The 20221-nt window shown below is 53.6% G+C and overlaps 4 protein-coding genes across 4 annotated transcripts; 1 reads left to right on the top strand and 3 right to left on the bottom strand.

The window, feature by feature from the left end:
* Positions 1–498: 498 nt before the first annotated feature.
* Positions 499–2241, bottom strand: TRIREDRAFT_74559 (uncharacterized protein; the record flags this gene model as incomplete). The annotated part of the gene is made up of 3 exons (XM_006961988.1): positions 1211–2241; positions 631–1102; positions 499–552 (listed from the first exon to the last, which is right to left on the bottom strand). Exons 1-3 carry the CDS (start codon positions 1738–1740, stop codon positions 499–501), a joined length of 1056 nt encoding a protein of 351 aa, XP_006962050.1. The 5' UTR covers positions 1741–2241.
* Positions 2242–2853: 612 nt separating this feature from the next.
* TRIREDRAFT_119991 (transcription factor) lies at positions 2854–4088 on the bottom strand (the record flags this gene model as incomplete). The annotated part of the gene is made up of 2 exons (XM_006961987.1): positions 3489–4088; positions 2854–3337 (listed from the first exon to the last, which is right to left on the bottom strand). The coding sequence occupies exons 1-2, from the start codon at positions 4031–4033 to the stop codon at positions 2854–2856; spliced, it is 1029 nt and encodes a 342-aa protein (XP_006962049.1). The 5' UTR covers positions 4034–4088.
* Positions 4089–4545: 457 nt separating this feature from the next.
* hfb2 (hydrophobin) lies at positions 4546–5256 on the bottom strand. Its single transcript, XM_006961986.1, has 3 exons — positions 5030–5256; positions 4874–4959; positions 4546–4801 (listed from the first exon to the last, which is right to left on the bottom strand). The coding sequence occupies exons 1-3, from the start codon at positions 5157–5159 to the stop codon at positions 4757–4759; spliced, it is 261 nt and encodes an 86-aa protein (XP_006962048.1). The 5' UTR covers positions 5160–5256; the 3' UTR covers positions 4546–4756.
* Positions 5257–11976: 6720 nt separating this feature from the next.
* On the top strand, positions 11977–18034 carry TRIREDRAFT_56149 (PH-domain-containing protein; the record flags this gene model as incomplete). The annotated part of the gene is made up of 4 exons (XM_006962200.1): positions 11977–12444; positions 12671–13771; positions 13856–17822; positions 17895–18034. The coding sequence occupies 4 exons, from the start codon at positions 11977–11979 to the stop codon at positions 18032–18034; spliced, it is 5676 nt and encodes a 1891-aa protein (XP_006962262.1).
* Between the last annotated feature and the right edge of the window lie 2187 nt (positions 18035–20221).

Raw genomic sequence — 20221 nt, 5'->3', positions numbered from 1 at the left:
GAAGATGGGGATGCAAGACCTGCATACTGATAAGCATCCCGTATCACTCGAGATACAGGGGAGGCCTACAGCTACGAGACAAGGCCATGGGCAGTAAATCGATCCTTGGGTAAGTGAGTGAGTGAGTGGGCTTGATACCTGTTTCTTCAAGTTCTCCAGTGTGTAACTGGAACATCTCCTGCACCAAGCATGTCAGATGTGCTTTCCCAGTACGTCTATTCTTCTTCTTCTTTACTACCCTGAATCAAACAGAACGACACCCCGACAAATACAAAACGGGCCATTTGACTCCCTTGGCAGTGATGCCCTCGACGCCTTACCGCGGACGCTTGAAAAGGAAAACGAGAGAAAGAAGCAATGCTACAGAACGGATGCGGTTGCCATGGAATACATACGTGTGGCGTGTCAATTGGGCCTGAAACATGGTGCAGTCGTGAAAGCCCATCACGGTCACTCTTTGACCTTTCCTCTAACTGATTCATCTGCTCATGTTGCCCCTTAGACGCCCATGGTGAAGTCGTGCTCGATGCCAGGCGTGACGCTGGCCATGAACTATGCAGGCAATCAGTAACCCAAGTCTTTTCTCTTTCTTGACCAAAGGAAAGAATGTTCATGAGAGATAATACGCACCTTGAGAAAGACGACCAGGTATTGGTCCACTCGGATGGCAACCTCTTGGTCGTCAACCTCGTTCTCCTGCACCTCCTCCCACTCGTCCTTGTCGGCGGCCTCGTGAGCGCCCTTGACGTCGAGATTCTCCAGCTCGTCCGCCAGGTTGTCGACGTCCTTGCCGTCCGCGGACTGCTTCTTGCTCGCCTTGAGCTTCTCCCGGCGGAGGCGCAGCGCGGCGTCGGCGCGGTCCAGCAGCGACTTCATGACGGGCGCGTGCTTGCACGGGTGCACGCTGGCCATGCGGACGCGGCTGGAGAAGAAGGGGAACTCCTCGAGCGTGACCGTCTTGTCCTTGTAGTCGCCGACAATGTCCTCCATCATCTTCATCGGGGGCAGGGGGTGGCCGTTGGCTTGGTAGCCGGAGAGGTAGAGGCGCGGTGTCCGGTAGTATGGTGTGTACATGATGTAGAGGTTGTACGTGCGTCGAGCTCTATCGTGATGAGTTTACGAGTTAGCGACAGGCCATGGGTGTGTTATATTGAGCCGTTGCACAATTACACGGCGAAGGAACCAAACACCTCTGGTCAGATGTACTTACGTGTTGCCAGGCTCGATGCGAAGCACAGCGTCGTCCTCCTCCTCGTCCTCCATGTCCGGGATGTCGTCGTCCAGGCCGTACAGGTCATCGTCGCCCACGTTGCCCGAGTCGTCCACCGTCCTGACCTCGCGCGCCTTGAGCGGCTGCGAGCTCGCCAGGCCGCCGGTGCGCAGCCACCCGTCGTCGTCGTCATCGGCGGCGGCGGCGCCTGCCTTGCCCTTGAAGTCGTCGCCCTCGTGGATGATGCTCTCCTCGTGGGCGGCGTCGCCGGCAAAGTCGTCGTTGAGGCGGCGGTGGCAGGGCACGTTGCGGGTGACGAGGAACTGCTTGCCGGGCGGCAGGTAGCTGGCGCGCAGGGCCTCGGAGTCGGCGTCGCTCCAGGACCAGGTCGGGAACTTGTAGACGAGGTAGTCTCCCGCGGCGACGAACTCCTCGGGGGTGATTTGGCCGGTGGTGCGGAAGGTGGACGTGTGCGTGACGGGGGTGTAGCGGTCCCGGAGGGTGTTGACGGTCGAGTAGAGGTAGTTCATGGTGGTGGTGGTGGCGGCGATGATGACGATGCTGATGTGTATTTGTTGAAAGATGGACTATCTCGAGACCTGTTGAGGGTTCCAGATGGGAGCGTGGGAAAGTATCAGAAGAAGATGATGGCGATGGTGCGATACGGCGAGGGAAGACGCAGTTCGAGATCGTATGAGAGTCGTCGGCGCGGCTCGATATTCGTAGGGTGTTTGGAAGATGGCGGAGGAAGAAGAAGGAGAGGAAGAAGAAGAAGAAGAAGAAGAAGAAGCACGAGCAAACGGGCGACGCAGGAGAGCTGCCCGAGTGCAAGTCGAATGCTATCGCCAGGCAGTCGCCAAAAGAGCGGGCATGTGACAACCGTCGGGAGTTTAGGGATTCCAGGGTCGGAGGAGCTGCGGAAGATGGATGACTGGGCCTTGGCCGTGATCTCCCCTTTTCTATGAGTTGAAACAAAGATGATGCTTCTTTTTTTTTTTCCTCGTGTGCGTGTGTCCAAGTGACTGCTACCGTTGGTACCTGTACAGCAACGAGGCAGCCAGAGGGGAACTGCAAGGCAAGGCAAAGGTAACAAACAATGCAAACGGTTGGACTGTTGAGGGGCTTTGAGTTGCGGCTTGGGGGATGCGATCACATGGCGGGGCTGGATGGACATTGAATGGCCACAGGGACCCCGTGCTTGGTTTAGCGGGTTCTACAGTACTGGTACGTAGGTAGGTACTTATCTCTGTAATCTTATCGGTGACAGCATCGAGAGCTTGATGACGTGAAGGCCCGCGGCTTTGTCACACAGTGTCGGGAGCTTTCCTGGGGAGAACAGGTATGTATGTACGAGTAAGGCTGAGTGTTCCATTTGCTGCTATTATTATTAATGTCGGGAACTAGGTACCTTGAGATGCCGAAAGGCTCATAGAGTAGGTAATAACCGTGTGTGCTAACGAACGAGACCATTGCTTGTGCAGTGAGCACCACAGAGGCATCCCTTTTGTGTGGCAGTGATTACTTCGTTGCAGTTATACAAGTGAGAATCCATGGCCGTATGCCGTGTATCTTCAGCAGAATATAGGTAGGCCATGTCTATATATGCAATTCCTCATATGCATCGTCATCTCGCCCCATCATCATCAGTCCTCCTCCTCCTCCTCCTCTTCATCACTGACTTCCTCGCCCCTCTCTATCGCCTCCTGTCTCCTCCTGGCCGCCCTCTCCCTCTTCTTCTCCAGCAGCTTCTTCAACCTCGTCGCCGAATTAAACACGCCATTCGTGCCCGAGCCACACGCCGCACACGTCGGATCCTTCTTGTACCGCTGCAGAGCGCACGGCAGGCAAAAGTAGTGCCCGCACCTCGTCACAATCGGCTCCTTGTACGATTCCCTGCAGATGATGCAGGCAAACGGAATGTTCTCGAGCATCGCCTCTTCGTCGTCGTCGTCGTCGCCCTCGTCCACCTTGGCCTTGTTCCGGTTCGCGCTGGCCACTACCGTTCCCCCCAGGTTCTTCTTGCCCTTGGTGACCTTTTCCCACTCTTGATCCAGCTGCCAGCCTGCCTTGAGGTCTTCTCTCGCGTGAAGATACTTGCAATTGTCGCCAAAACCACAGTAAAGGCTCCTAGAAATGTCAGTACGCGACTGGAATAATCATGGAAAAGGGGAGTACTTATATAGCCGGTTATGCGATAACTAGAAAGATTATGACGAGTCAGCATATGCTCAATGTACGGTATCGGGGGGGGGGATTCTGGCTATTGATGCAAACTCACTCTTTACACGTGTCCGGGGCATAATCTGTAATGGTGACGGTGCGGATGTTGGTAGGCGCCTTGACGGGCCCAACTGTCTTCCGGGGCGCATCCGGATTCTTTTGTATAAAGGACGTCTGGTTCGCCAGGCCCTTGTACGTGCCGTCTGGCTGCGCGTCCTTGGACGCTCTCGAAGATCCGAGGAGGTTCTTTGCCGAGAGCGCGTCCTTTGCGTCCTCGTCGTACCAGTTGCTGTGCTTGGTCGCGTCGTTGCTGTCAGCAATCGGGACGCTTCTGTTGGCCGTGAAGGCGGCTGTTGCGCCGCCGCCGTCGTCCCGGTTGCTGGGCGCGGCGCCCCTCGCGGCGGCGGTGACGACGGCCGTCCTCTTGCGCCTCTTGACTCTGTGCCCGGCTTCGTCTTCCGACGAGGAAAAGTCGCTGTCGCTGTCGCTGTCGCTCGCGGCGGGGGGAGGCGTCGCTGGTCGTTTGCGCAGGTTGGCTTTGCCCTTTGCGCCTCGCTTTTTGAAGACGGCGACGGGCGCGCTGCCGGCCTCGGTGTCTGCCATTGCTGCTTTGGCTCCTTTTTGTCTGTGTGTATGATTTGTGATGATACGTTGCCAAGCAGATTTCGACAGGGGATCGAGACAGGTTGCGTGATGTTTGCGAGTGGTTGGGTGAAGGGAAGCAAGTGCCGGCAGTTGGATTTATTGTAAGGTAAGTTATGGTAGCTCAAGGTTTATCACAGTCAGGAACCATTGACAAGCCTAGAATTGGACAGAGGACGGTCGAAAAGCGGGCCGGTTTGTCACCCGAGAGCTGACCAATTCGGTATTTATTGGGTACCTAGGTAGAGTGGCGACATTTACCCAGATGCAGATCAGATGGAATACTGCTATACTTGTGCTCGTACATGATTGCAGAAGTGACACCCACCAACTGCAACCATCGAAACAAAATGGTCAATTCCAGGTGAATGTTTGAAGCTTGAGCTCTGTCTTCAAATAGATTTCGACTGATTGCCATACATAACCTCACAAGAAGAGAAGATATCTTCAAGATACCAGTGCCAGCGATAGGTATACTCCAACTTTTCAATAATGTATTGACTAGAACTCTAGATACGTCTATGTCCTGCTCGCAAATCTTCCATTATGCAATCCTCTAATAGGCCAAACCCAGCCTCAATCCCCTCCAAATCCTCCCATTTGCGAGCCCCCATGATACATGCAAGTCGTCTTTTGTGAGCCCAGAGTTCTCAAAGACTGCCGGCAGTAAAGCAAGCCATTGCTTTAGAAGGTGCCGATGGCCTTCTGGCACAGGAGAGCCTGGTCGGCCTTGATATCAAGAGTTAGCGATCCCAGGCCCAAATGTCTTTTTACTTCTTTGCCATTGCGAGCACTACTTACCACGGGAGCAACGCAGCAAAGAGGCTTGGAGCCCTTGCTGGCACAGTGAGCCTGGAAGATGGCGCCAGTGTCGACGGCGATGGTAGCTGTAAAGCATCGTGTAAGTCAACTGTATCGTCCAATGTCAGGATGCCCAGAGATTGGAATTCAACATACGGGTCTTGCAGTCAACGCCAATGAGGTCGAGGACGTTGGTGGCACAGCACAGAGGGTTGGAGAAGAGGCCGGTAGGGCAGACAGCAGCCAGGGCGCTGGTGGCGAAGAGGGCGACGGCGAAGAACTGCATCTTGAAAGGTGGTGATGGTTGGTATTCAACAAAGAATGTTTGTGTTTGGAGAGTTGAGAAAGAGGAGTTGAGTGAATGTGGTGATGGTTGTAGATGAGTGTGCTGATGAGGATGGAAAAGATTGTTGGATGGCGGGAATCGAGGTCTTCTTTATACTTTTTTTTCTGGCCCTCTTCATCTTCCAGCTCTCGCAGGCTGTTCCTCATGTCCTTGTTTTCATCACGTTGGCTGGTGGTATACGGACATTGTCAGCCGTCTGTAGGTAGGGAGAGGGCTCATCGCAATCTCTCTGCCGCTGTACAATGGAAGGGATAGGTAGGGAGGCTTGATGCTGGGGCCTTGGTGTCTTGGCCACTGCTACATGTCAGGTAGGCAGAGACACGTATGTAGTAGTATGTGGCCATGATGAGATGATTATTCATAGAATGTCGGTCTACACAGATGTGATCTATGACGGCTCCAAGAGGCTGTAGGATCTATGACGGCTCTAAGAGGCCGTAGGAGTTACCTTTCGTTGGGCTACTCCCCAAAGTATAGGCCTTTTGTGTAGTTACCTAGACGTCTTCTATCCTCCAGATAATACTTCGAAAGCACCGCATCAACTCAAAAAGGGTATCGTAGGTATCCAGTCCTCAAGAAAGAGGACTATTCGCAAAACACGTATTACTCTGGACATTCTCACAGAGGCCCCAAGACTCGGATGTGACATTTCAGACGCATTGGCGGAGCACTACCAGGTTTGTGGCACTCATTGTCTCTCTCCCTCTCTCTCTCTCTCTCATTGTTGTCTTTCCAAAAGCAGGCTTCGTTTCCCATCCCTGGTTGTTAGTAATTTCAAGGCACAGCTCGATGTCTCTTGACATGCAAGCTGATTTGGCCAAAGGGAGTGGCTTGGTGGTGGGGGCCTGGCGTGCCCTGCCGTCCATCTCCCTTGGGCTGAATCTTGCTCCAGGGGCAGTTGGTCTGCTTGGGCCAATGAGAACGAGGGCGTATCGTGCCGCGATCGTCCTCGGTGGGTAGAGTTGAGTCGATAGTCCTGAGACTTGCATATACTCTAATAATACAAAGCGTCATTGGTGTGTTGCTTGTCCAGCTGGCCAAGGTCGGAAGAGAGACGTCGACGGCAGTGTGTGCAAAATGGATGCAGTCGCTCACAAAGGATGCATAGAATGCACCGGTTCTATCAACACCTTCACTCCAGCATGATTCTACGAAAATCGCACAGTTTTTTTTTTTTTTTAATCAGAATATGTACGATATCTTTGCTGATGGCCTGAGCGACATTGGATCAAAGAGCTGCACATGGATGGCAGATGCTCTATGCAAGCAATGTCGGGCTCTCGGGCAGGGCTCAAGGTGCAGACATGGCGGATGTAATGCTAGTCCACGTCGGCCGACGATCCGATCACGATCGGCCGTTGACGGCTCAGAGCACGGTCGGATAAGGTCCAATACCAGTAGTATCAAGACTTTGCCGATGCTGATGGTCATGATCCATACAGTTTAGACCCTCCATGGGTGTGGGTATCTCCTTCGCAACAGGGGAGCAGTCATGATATGGCTGATGATAGTCCATGGCTTTGGAACCGGTACATAGTATCTCGATACCGCCTCAAGAGTACAGGTAATTGTCCGTTCAGGTCGTACTGCATACACCGTGGATCCCTTAGAAGCTATCTCGACGAAGGTGGCTTGGAAAGAGACGCCATGTCATCTCGTGGCCCGACTTCCGGCCTCGTCAAATGTCACGATCCAATCTCCCAGCCAATCTGAGATGATGCTCCGCTGTCATCGTACTTAACCTGCATGCATGAGGACGAGCCGCTAGTAGATGCTGTACCCGTACCACATTCGAGTGCTCGACCTCACTGCGGTATCTTGGTACTAGGGGGGTCTCAAAAACGACCACAATCCCCGTGATAGCTCCACTATCACGGGGGGGTCATTGATTTGCAAAAGGGTCGTTGATTCGCAAAAAAAAGATACATAGATCTTGGTGAGCTGACCACACAGATTAAGGTACCGAAAAAACGAAGAACTACAGTCCTGATAATACAATAATGCAAATATGCTCTCCAGTGATTATATAATTATAATTAAAGCCATATTGGCTTGTCTGAATGAAAAAATAAAGCGATTGAAAAAAGGTACTTCTATTTATATGGGATACGCACGGTAGATAAAGTATTTTGCGAATCAACGACCCTTTTGCAAATCAATGACCCCCCCGTGATAGTGGAGCTATCACGGGGATTGTGGTCGTTTTTGAGACCCCCCTAGTAGTGTTATTGTATGAGCTGCCTTGCAACCCGTGCTATGCAATGGCTGTAGTGAGCGTCTCAAAGGCTGCAGCATCATCACCCTGCGCACAGACGGCATCTATACAAATCGCATGTGACGCGACATGAATGGCTGTTGCGGAAATTGCCAGCAATATCTATGTTCAACGCCCGTTACACGAAGTATCGCCATAGCTAACCATATCCGACATGCATAGACACGCCGTTTGAACGGAACTGGGGAAGCGTACAGTACACGAGAACTGTAAGTTGGCAGCTGACAATTTGGCGGTGTGCGGCGCCGGCCAGAGGGCGACATGCCAGCGGCGAGTAGCTAATGCAGGGGACCCAGCGCATGGGTGCGGCCGAAGCTGGGGGGGGATGGAGGCTGGCATTGTCTGGGGACGATGTCAGTTGAGGCTGTAAGATGGGATAGCAAACAGAGACGCGCGAGTAATACTGTATGAAGATCAGTAGTAAAGAGTGAAGGTGATGTCGAGGTTGCCCCAAGGTGAGTGAGGTAAGGTATGTGATAGTATCTCGAGAGAACCAAACTCTCAAGTTTTCTAGAAATCGCTCGGAAGACGGGACGAGACGCTGCTAGAGAGCAAAGAGTCTAGGGCGACGCTCCGTTTAATCAACCAATACTCATATGTACTGCCCGTAGCGCCAGAGTCTCGTCCATCCGACACTCAGTCTGACACGCCGGGCCAGGATGGCTGGGTCGGGTGCGGCGATGCCAGCCTCGGTCGGGATTAGCAGCCAAGGCCCGTTGGGCGAATAGGACGGGGCGGCTCGGGGAGGGAAACAAAGAGAGGCGCCATCAGGAGCCAGGAACAGGCCCAGTCGACCGTGGGAGGCATTCCATGCGTGATTACTAGCTGGCGGGGAAGAGGCCTGTTAGCTGGTGGATCGCCGGTCCGAGGCAGCTCGGAAGTGTGAAATTGGGGCTGGACTGGAAAGGGATGATGAGACTCCAGTTGAAAATCCTGCTGAAAACTACCTAGGTAGTAGTGGTGATGGTCAAAGGCGAAAAGAGACGATGGAGGAGAGCAGGAGAGAGGGATGCAGGAATATGAGAGAAGTCGACGTTCAGAACTGCGAGCAATAATACTCGGAGCAGATGGCAAGGTACAAGTACTCTGTAGCTAGTAGTTCTCGTACAGATACCTGACCCGGTGCCCAAGGCTCAAGAGCATGCGCGCGCATCTCGTGCCCCAGTTGCCAGTCCCTGCTGCCGTTGCTGATACGAGGTCCTAGGTACATGCATAGGGGACAGGCTCTGGTATGTGAGTGATGCGGCATCTCGACATCGTGCGATGCAGGTACGACGCACCAACTATAGTATTAGTTGTACAAGGTTCAATCGGGTCGGTCGACGTGCTCTGGAGTGCATGCAATAATATATGTACCGAGTCTGGTAGAATTTGGCGATGGTATCGGAGATGCGCATCGTGATGATGATGTTACCCGGCAGCAAGGTAATTGTACATGCAAGGTAATCTAGGTACCTGTTTCGGGGCACAAATGAAAAGGGTGATGCAGATGCTGAAACACGCACTTGGGCCGCTTTGGGGGGGAGCATCTGATCAGCTGCTGCCTCGTTGAGGGTGATTGGGAGGGCCATAGAGTTTGCGTCTGTAATATTCATGTGAGTGCGTGAGTGGGTGCGTGAAAGCGTGAGAGTCGGGTGTTTTGCCCTGTGCTTTTCGCAAGTATCGACTACATATAATACCTTACCGTAGGTACCAAGCTCCTGTTACCGGAATGACGCTCTGCTCTGACGCTGTGATAATGTCAGTACTAGTAGTACTACTACAACTCATAAGTATGGACAATCCCCATCCCTCTTTCGGCTCGTGGTTTCGCGCGCATTGGATGACATGAGCTATTCTCGGATGCATGACCGACGAGCGATCGGGAAGATGAGGCCCAATTTTGCAACTGGCATGCTTCCCGCATTGATTCATGCACCACCCATGCGCCGGCTCACAGGCAGGAACAAAGATGAGAAACGGAACAAACAAGCAAACAATCGAGCAGTCTGTCCGTGCAGATTGGCAGTGGTGCTGTAGTATGGGAATCGCTTTGATGGTTGAATGCCCATTATTGCAGGTAAGGTATAGTATTGTAGGGTAGCACTCATTGCATCGTCGCCGTTACTGCGCCTCCGTTGTAGCAGAGACTTGGGCCAGGCACAGCAGAGCACACCAACCACCGGTTCCCCTCCCCTCTCCATCTCGAGATGCTTCAGGCAAGAGGGAAAATCAACGATAAGCGACAACACTAACCCTCTCAACCTTTCAATAACGGTCCCGTCCTCTTCTTATGACAGCCCATCCAATTCAACACAAACAACAACTCCTCCAGCTTGATACCTTCAATTCCATTCCATCGCATAGGTACGAGTAGCACTGCCTTATTGCCTTACCTACCCTACCTTGCCTACCTAGTCCAGTGCCTATTGTCTGTCTGCACATCACCAGCACCGCGTCCACCAGAGTCCCCCCCTCCCTGGTCGGCTTCTCCACCAGATGGCAAGGCCCCCCTCTGCATCTTGTTGTGCCTTATTAGCCCTCCCGAAGTGGTCCTAGCTGTATTACGCAGTCGCAGCAGCGTTCTCGTTTCTCCTCCATTTTCGCGGCATCTGATAGTCTCGTTGTTTCTTCCTCCTCTTCCTCCTCCTCCTCCTCTTGCTCTTTTTACTCTCCAACCCTTCTTCCTTTCTTCTCCTCTTCCCCCCCCCTTAACCCTCACCACCAAAATCCGAGTCCTGGCAAGTCCTTGTCCTCCGCGCGGCTGGATCTCTGATTTTTTCCCATAGTTGTTTCTTTTCTTTTGCTCTTTTCCAATTTCTTTTATCCGTCTGCCACCCGACTCGATACACTCCTTACATCACCAATACCTACCGCTAGAATAATAATAGAACGCCTCGTGTTTTTTGGGGGGAGGATTCGCAGCAACCCTACGCGTCCGATTCACCCTATCCGCTCATTCATCGCAAGATACCTAAGGATCGAAACCGAAAAAAACAACAAAAATCGCCAAAAAAAGAAACTGCTCAGTTGGTCGACCAGAGAAGAGCTGCCAATTCAGCCTTGGCACTGGATCGTTGAATTTTGTTAAAGTGTTGGATTGCGCGCCTCGTTGTTCCCCCCTTTCTCCTCTTTGGCCGTCTTCGAATCGACGTTGCGCGCATTACTAGCAATTCGAGCTGCGCGCTGCTGAAGAAACAAGAGGAAAAAAGGCGTCGCACACTGGCCGTACTTCGTACATACAGTGCGCCGACCGACCCTGGCCAAACTGCAATCTGCTCAGCGACAACAGCGACAGTTGCGCGTCAAGCTCCATTCCATTGCGCTGGCAGAAGCCATTGCGTTGCGTTGCGCTGCGTTGCGCTGCGCTGTGTCGATTGACTTGAGCCAGAGTTGAGACCTGTCCCTCCACACGGCTTGAGCCACGTCTGACCCGGCCTGGACAACGAAAAAAGACAAGGCGCCAAAACAAGAACAACAACAACAACACAACAACAAATAATACGGCTCCCAATTCGCTGTCCTCTGCCTTGTGCTGTGTCCTGCGCGGCAAGGTACCTACTTTGGTAGTACTACCTATACCTACCTAGTAGGCATCAGGTACTTGTAAGGTATCTGCCTGGCCACACCTTCGCGCGACAGCACCGACGACGAGAAACAGCCCGCAGCCTCAACCAGCGAGCGCTTTCTTCCAATTTGTTTCTTTTTCCGTTTCCCTTCTTTGTTGTCCATTTGGCCCCCTTTAGCCTTCGCTTCTCGCCTTGGATCCCTTATTTTTTCCTTGCCTTATTATATTTTTCGCCTTCTCTTCGGCTTCCTTTGGGTCTTCCAAATTTCCCGCCCAATCTCGCCTACGCTCTGCGCTTTCTGTCCCGCCTGTGCGCAGCGCATCCACAGCGTCATTTCAGAAGCTCTCCTCGGTCCTTTACTCCAATCAACCATCTTTTCCGCTTACCTCGACCACCCCGGTTTGCTGCAGCAGGGCCTGCGACGACGCCTTTTTTATTTTTTTTTCTCTTCTTTTCTTAACTTCGTCCCTGGACTTGTATCCATTTTCCCCGTCCCGGGACCACTCACCAATCCAATCAGCCCGACTCGGCCCCCCCCTGCTGTTTTCTTCTGCCGCTGCACCTCAGCAACGCAAGGGGCTGCGCCGTGCCAGACGCCAGCTCAACTCGCCCAATCCTGCATCTCTTGCTGCAGTCCAGTCAGCGTCTTTCGTCACCACCACCAACAGCAGCAACGCACGCAATCAAACGGCTCAACCCCTCTCGAATTTTCCGCACCCCTCGCTGTCACCAGTCCGGCGCGAATCCGACAGCAGCGACAGCAGACGCGCAATCGAAAAAAAAAACCCACCGCCGGTGCAGCTGCGGCACGCCTCGAGCTGCCGCCTCCCGAACCTGCCAGGGGATTCAAGCACCGAGACGCTCCCCCCCATTGATGGTTCGTCGCTAGCCACCGACCGACGCTGCGCTTTCTGGCGGACTCGCCTTCATCAGAATGGCGTCGTCGTCAGTCAACTCGGACCGGCCCGATCTCTCGGCGCCCGTGGGAGACGCCGCCAACGATCCCTTCTTCTCCGCCTCCTCGACCACCCCGTCACACCTGCGATTCTCCGACTTTGACCAGGAGCTCTTCGCCGCCGGCCCCGGCTCCGACCCGCGACAGGCGAAGCGCGCCCTGGAAGCCCATCTGGCAGAGACGGACCGTCGCCTCGACGAGGCCGGCAAGATTGGAACGGCCCTCGTGTCCCAGCGCAAGGCCCTCGCCGAGCAGCTGCAGGAAATCGAAAAGCTCCAGGCCGAGGAGGAGCTGGCGCCCGAGCTGCGCAAGAAGCTGGTCAGCATCGAAAAGGAGTACAATGACTTGGCGCGAGAGTCCGCGAGGGTCTTCTTGCCCAAGCAGAGAGTCGCGAGCACCACCGACAACCAAGGCTCGCCCTTTATGCTGGACAGCCGATCAAGCAGGGTGAGCACAACGGGTTTCCTCTTTTTTTTTTTTTCCATGGTGGCCATTCTATCTGATCATTCTACAACCAATTTGCCCGTCTTTCCCACTCCTCCTTGAGCCAAACCTGCAACACTTCGGCGTCACAGGCCTTTTGCGCTGCACATTCAGTCATTCCCCGTGCCCTGCTCCCCTCCCTTGTCTTGAATGCTTTACCAAGAGCTGCCATTAATCAATGATTCTATAGCGATCCGCCAGTCCCTCAAAACTCGAGAATCAATCCACGGGCTCACCCACCAAGCTGAGCGCTCCCAACCGTAAGCTGCGCAACCAGCCGACAAACAGAGTCCAGGACATCGAGTTCGCCGCCGAGATCAGCACATCCCTCATCGCCCAGGTCCGCAATCTGCAGACTCTGCTCGGCGAGCGAGATGAACAGGTCAAAGACCTCCGCAACGATGTCGCCCGCCTCGAGGGCGACTCGGAGGCCCTGCAGCAGCGTCTAAGGGTTCTTGACGAGAGTGAACATCGCTTCAAGGAAGAGAACTGGAACCTTCAGACCCGGCTGCAGGAGATGACCGGCCAGCTAAAGGAGGCGTTTGACCGCGAGAAGAAGCTCGACCATGCCCTTCACGCCTCCAATGCCGCCAAGGCTGCCACTCAAAAGGAGCTGGACGACGTCAAGCTGTCCCTCTCCAAGCTGACCGAGGAGCACGCCTCCGCCACCAGGCACTACGACATCGAGCTCGGCACTGCCAAGCGCGCCATTGCCATGGCCGACGGCGAGCGCTCCGCCATGCAGCGCAAGATTGACGAGCTGACCAGCCAGAACCTGGAGCTCGCCAAGGCCATCGCTGCCCAGAGGGCCAAGGCCCAGGAGCGCGAGTCTTCTTCCGGCACTAGCGACGAGGATCTGGAGGCTTCCGCTGTCGACATCACGCCCGAGCATTCGCCGCCGCAGTCGCCCATGAAGGGCACCACCCCCAGGCACGCCATGCTCGAGACCGAAACGCTCAAGACCTCCCTGCAGCATGCCCAGCGAACCATTCAGAGCCAGCGAAGCCAGCTGCACCGTGAAAAGACCGAGAAGCTCGAGTTCAGACGCATCATCCAGGACCTCCGCGACGATTTGGAAAAGGCCAGGAACGAGCTCGAAAAGGGCCCTGCCCTGCCTCCCGTCCGCCGCGGCCGCAGGGTTGAATCCAAGGAGGTCAAGGTCAGGCCGCCCAGGCTGCTTGGCAGCTTCCGGTCCAGCCGCCAGGAGGTCGTCATCGAGGAGCCTGTCGTCACGGAAGATCCCGAGTGGGAAGACACTCACGACGTCTCACCTCGATCTTCCGGTCTTCGCGTTGGCACTCGCTCTCCTGAAAGGCGCCATCTGCAGCAGCAGCAGCAGCAGCTGGGGCAGCAGGGGCAGCGCCTTTTCCGACAGCAACAAGGACAGCAGTCAACTGACGATGAAGAAGAGCTTGTGCTCGAGTCTATCGAGACCAGTGATCAGTTTGAAAGTGCGGCCGAGGAAGTGACCGGCGACTCTGCCTTTGAAACTGCTCACGAGCCCTCTACCGAGACGGATGACTTCCAGACGGGACATGAGGACCTGTCCGATGAGAGTGATGCCCCTACTGAGGTTGCGCTCTCCGTACGCGGCTTCGGCAACATGAGGCGGCCCCCTAGCCTACAGCCTGGCGGTTCGCGACATGCCCAGCGGGAGTCCTTTGACAGTACCGCCTCCACCTCAACCGAAGATGACGAGTTCCTCGAGTACAATGAGTTCCGGACACCCACCGCCGCCGCCTCCTTGCGGAGAATGCGCATGAACAACCGCTTCTCGCAATCTAGGAGAAGCTCTCGGCAGGAGAGCGAAGAGCCTCAGTTCCAAAGCCCCGGCGCAAGCTTCAGCAGCGGCGGTGGTGATCCGGCAACGCCCGGCCAGAGTCTCTTTGCCGAGCTGCAGGACTTTGGCAGCGACGACGAATCTATCGCCTACACCCCCAGCCGCAGAAGCCTTCGCTCCATGACGCCGGCCTCTACGCGCCGCGCCATTACGCCCCCCCCTGCGGTTCCCCGGCTGCCCCGAGTCATCATGGTGGACAGCGGCGTCATGACCGACCCTGTCGAGTTCGCTGCGGGCATCGACCCCCTGGGCCACCGGGCGTCTCGCGGCTCGCTGCTCAGCGTGGGCGAGGTCGCCAGGCGACCGAGATCCATGGAGTCGGTCATCCCCAACACCGACTTCCGCGCGTCCACGGCATCCTGGCGGAGCGCCGAAGACGGGCTCGCGGGCTCGCGCCCCGCGTCCACAGTGGCCTACAGCGATGCCGGCGCGCAGTACGACATTGGCGAGAAACTGGCTCAGTTCCCTGTGCCGCCCTCGTCGCGGTCGCCCAGTGAGCCAGACGTGCTGCCGCCCCTCCCTGCCGCTGCGCCTGCGCCCCCTGCAGTCCTCAATCTCTCCGCCATCCAATCCGAGCACATCGAGCCTCTCGAGGAGGAGCAACACCAAGAGCCGGCACCGGCCCCTGTGCAACCTCCCACTCTCAGCTTGACACCAATAGCGATTGAGACTGTGGAGCCGTTAGCCGAGCCTGAGATCCCCGCTCCCGACCTGAAGCTGTCTGTTATCGTGGCCGAGCAGTTGGAACCCGAAGCTGAGCCTGACGTGCCGCCCCCGGAACTCACCCTGTCCAGCATTTTTGCTCATGCACTGGAGCCCCAGGCCGAACCAGAGGTGCCCCCCGCTGAGTTGACGCTGTCGACCATTGTAAGCGAGGGCCTGGAGCCAGTAGTCGAGCCTGAAGTCCCCCCTCCAGTGCTCTCACTATCGACAATTGTAGGCGAAGGCCTGGAGCCAGTGGCCGAGCCCGAAATCCCCCCTCCAGTCCTTTCTCTGTCTGCCATTGCAACCGAGGGCTCGGAGCCGGTGGCAGAGCCAGACGTGCCTGCGCCTGTGCTGAGCTTCTCCGGCATCGTTGCAGAGGGCTTGGAGCCCGAGGCGGAACCCGAAGCACCTGCGCCCGAGCTTACGCTGGCTTCCATCCTATCCGAGGAGATCGAGCCCGTCGTCGAGGAACCGGAGTTGCCTGAGCTGACCGCTGTCGAGGCCATCGCTCCAGAAGCCCCGGCTGCTGCCGCCTTGCCGGAGTTTAGCATCTCGCCAATCGTGGCGGAGCAAGTCGAACCCATCGCCGAGCCCGCCCCCGAGCCCGTGCAGATCATCATGGCGCCCCCACCGGCACCTCTCAGCTTCTCGTCGATCCAGGCACAGCAGCTGGAGCCTAGGGAGCTCTGGCTGCCGAAGCTGACTCTCTCCACCATTGCGGTGGAAAAGGTCGAGCCCGTTGCCGAGCCCGAGCCCGAGCCCCAGCCCGCTTCCGCGGCGCTGACATTCTCTTCTCTTTCCTTCCAAAACACCATTCCGTTCGATGAGCTGCCCATCGATGATGAGGAGCTGCTGCTGCCGCCTCAGCCCGAGCCTCAATCCGAGCCGCAGCCCCAGGAGCCCCAAGCCCCCGTGCTTGGCCTCTCCTCCATCGTCGCAGAGGATGTCGAACCCGTGTTCCCTCTCGCTCCCCAGTTCGCCTTTTCTCCCATCTCGTCCGTTGACACTCAGCCCATCAGCCCGACAAAGAGAGGGGGATTCATTCTCCCCAAGGATATCAAGTCGCCCTTCATTGATGATGGTGATGAGATATCTGACAAGAACCTCTTCGCGTCATATGTCACCCGCAGGAGGCCCGAGAGCGTCCCCTCATCACCCATCATTGCCGAGGATGAAACGAGTCAGTCACGGCCCGTGTCGCCGAACGTCGACGTTTCCGAGTCACAGCAGCCATTCAAGGAGATTTCGGCCAATGCAGGCCCCCGACCTGCTCAGCAGCTCACTCAGACCAGCGACCATGGCGCCCAAACTTCGTTGACGTCGGGAGCCATCGATCAGCTGCTCAAGGCTGGGGCCGAGACTCCTGCAAAGAACCATTCCGTCAGCGCTGTTAGCAGTCCCGACACCGTGGGTACCGTCAAGATCAACCGTGCGCCTCAAGAAACTTACGACAGCCCCGTCTCAGCTGTCTCCGGCAAGAGCAGGGCGCTCGAGCCAGCGGCTGTCATTGAGTCTACTACGCCGGCGCACCGACCTGGCAGTGCCACCAGTGCCAAGTCCTCGCTCGTGGGCGCGCCCCCTCTGCCGCCGAACCATCAACAGATGATTCAAGCAGCCCGTGCCGGTTCATCCCACGGGTCTCAGGGCGCTACCATGGGCCCCCCTCTGTGGCCCGCCTCGGCGACGAAGCCAGCGCCGCGAACGCCAAACTCGACCAGGCCCATGTCGCCTGCTTCCGGTCGCGGCACCCCTACTCCTCGCGCTCCTCCTCCCCGCGCCGGCTCGTCTCACGGCACTGCCGAGTACCCGCCGCCGCCGCCACCGCCGGCGGTCCGCCTCTCTGCCGCCATGTCTCGACAATCCTCGGTGTCCTCGTTCGCCTCGGAACTGGACAATCGGTTCGGGATGCGGGCCAGCGAGATGGGCATCGATCCTAGCGGCTTCGGCGCCAACACCGACCCCAGGATGATCCAGGCCATCACGCAGACCATGATTGGAGAGTATAACTGGAAGTACACGCGCAAGGCTGGCCGGGGCGAGCTCTCGGAGAAGCGGCATCGCCGCTACTTCTGGGTTCACCCATACACGAGGACCATCTACTGGAGCGATAGGGACCCGTCAACGGCCGGGCGTACTGAGATGAAGGCGAAGAGTCTCCCGATCGAGGGCGTCCGGGTTGTGACAGACGACAACCCCATGCCGCCTGGTCTCCACCGCAAGAGCCTGGTGATTATCTCGCCCGGCAGGACAATCAAGTTTACCTGCACCACTGGCCAGCGACACGAGACGTGGTTCAACGCGCTGTCGTATCTTTTGCTGAGAACCAGCAATGGCCACGATGGGCACTCTGACGCGGAGGAGATGGTGGCTGACCTCGCCCGAGAAGATGCTGATGAGTTTAACCCTCAGTTCGGCCGAAGGGCCGCCAACGGCACTTCAAAACCCTCGGCCCCGTCCCTGTCATCATACAACTCCCGCACCACCCGGGACGGGTCGCTGGCCGAAGCCATCTCCTTTGAGATCCCCACGCTGACGCCATCGGGGAAGCATGCCTCACATGCTTCAACGCCAATCAAGCCTTCTATTTCAGGCAGCATCAGCAGCAGGGTGGGCTCGTACTGGAAGGTGGGCGGATCCAAGCTGTCGGGAACGATGCGTAGCAGGACGGCTAGCGCCCAGAATGTGAGCATCTACCAGGCCAGCGAGGTCCATGATAGTGCTGAGGACCTTCGTGAGATGATTGAGCGTCAAGATATGGAAGCGGACCGGCTCGAGAATGTCAGAGCATGCTGCGATGGTAAGTCTCTTCTCAACGCGAGGCAACGATTGATGATTTATTCATCCGAAGCTGACAATTTTTCCCCCATAGGCAAACACGACGTCGGGACGCTTCCTCACACGACCAAGAGGGCGCGCAGTCACAATCATAGCCACAACCACCATCATGTCCAGTCCAGTGGGCAATCTACCATGAGCACTCCCCTGGCATCTACGCGCTCTCGAGCATAAAGTTTCCTGTTCATTCGACTTTGCATTATTAATCAACGTCTTTTGACACTCTATTCAACTCTCAAAAATCGGGAAAAGATACTTTCCTCCTCTGACTCTCTCTCTATCTCTCTCATTCTCTCTTTCGCTCTCTCTCTCCCTCTCTCTCTCTCTCTCTCTCGCGAACGTGACGACCATACATTTGACGGAAGGCCTCCTTATGACTCTGAACGAACTTTTCTTTTTGTCTTTGCTGTTCTTTCTTTGATAGTTACCTCGTTTATGCTCACAGACATTTTCAGCTTGTCATAGATGACTCCTCTGATTTAGATGGGACTGTCACTGGCATAGCGAGCAAACCCACCGGTCTCTGCATACCTTGAGCTTGGAAGAACCGTCGCTCTTAGACTGCAGTCCCCCCTCTCTTTAAACTTGTTTCCTTGCTGTCAACTTTCCTTGCCCACCAAAAAAGCAGCCTCTTGTTGTGCGAACAAGGCCCCCCCCCATCACGCAAAAGATTGCAAAGAGCTACACGCATTTTTTCCTATAGTGCTCCAAGGGGAAGAGTAAATTACAAGTTCAAAAACAACCAAAAAAAAAAAAAAGAAGGATCTTCTTTCAGCACAGTCTTTGTATTTCACCTAGGCACCTGTTATGATGAGCTCCCGGCCTTGGAACATAGTTATTCAGAGGGGTGGGAGCGTGTCTGTGGGTAGGGCATATCGGGATATTGCAAATTCAATTGGCGTATCAGTACATAATCGTGGTCTTGTTGCATATACCTACTTTTGAGAGTGATCGAGTCTTGTCACGATGGTTTAGTACTCGTGTAGGAGATGATAAGAGGCAAGCAAAGTGGCTATCCTATCTATGCATCTCAAAAGATCAGTTCTAAGATTGGGGAAAAGAGAAGAAAGCAGAGAAGAAAGAACAAGGAGCAAAAGAGCAAAAAGAGAGTCGCCGTCATATCTCAATGCGGTGGATTTGTTTTATAGGAAAAGCCCAACGCGGGGGTCGAACCCGCAACCTTGAGATTGCATTAGAACGTGTGTCTCAGCTAAGAGTCTCACGCTCTACCGATTGAGCTAGCCGGGCAAGTCACGTGACTTGGCTATTGACCAATCACTGACCACCGATTGAGCTCGGGCGCTTATTGAAGATTCTTGTAGAAAGTTATTTCAAGTACCTTTGGCCATAGTATTACCTACCTACAGGGCGGGGTGGTTTTTTAGTAAGAGGTGTGGTAATAACTATTAGTGTAGATAATAGTCATCTAGCATGCTTATAGCACTATACTTCTAGTATAGTGTTTTATACTCTCCTATATTATAAAGCTCTTATAGTTTAATAGCGCTTCTTAAATTTATATATATTTTAAGTATAATTACTATTTTATTTATAATCTATATTATATTAGTTACTATAACTATATTATAATACAGCTCTTTACTTATTATATAGCTACTATAAATAGTATTTTAAGTTTATAAATTATTTTATTTAAATATATAATTAAATTTATATACTTTAATAATAATAAATGCTATTTTTAAATTTAACTAATTTTAAAGTAAAAAAAGAGTTACTATATAAGAATATAGCATTTACTTATTTATATTATTATTATTAAGAATAATTTATAAATTACTAGTATTATTATTTTATAATAGCTATTAAATTAAAAATAGTCTTATTTTAAAAGTATTAGTTTTTAAAAATATATTTTTAAAAGCCTTATTAGTCTTTTTATAAAGATAGCTATATTAAGAATATATTATATATAGCTTTTTATAATTATAGTAATGCCTTATATAGTAAAGCATATAGTTTAATAATAGTATGCTATTATATAACTAAGTTAGCTAATAGGTTATTATATAAGTATTTTATAATATATATATTTTATAAATTAATAAAAGTTAAAGTCTTTATTTAAAAAACTATACTTATAGTAAAACTTAGTAAAACACTTTAATACTACTTATCCTAGGTCTTAATAATTACCCCCCCTCTTTTTAATAATATTTATATATATAGTATAATTAAGCCTTATTTATTAACTATAAATTAAATTCCTTTTCTTTACTAAAAGAAGACTTTTTACTTATTAAAGTTATATTTAATATAGTTTTATTTAAAGAAAAGTTTATAATATTATTATTATTTTTAATAGCTAGGCTATTAGTATTATTATTATTAAGGGCTTCT

Source organism: Trichoderma reesei (genome assembly GCF_000167675.1).
Source record: "Trichoderma reesei QM6a unplaced genomic scaffold TRIREscaffold_2, whole genome shotgun sequence".
In the NCBI taxonomy this organism is placed as follows: Eukaryota; Fungi; Ascomycota; class Sordariomycetes; order Hypocreales; family Hypocreaceae; genus Trichoderma; species Trichoderma reesei.
Note: the sequence above shows the minus strand (reverse complement) of the source record. Positions and strands in the feature narration are given on the sequence as shown.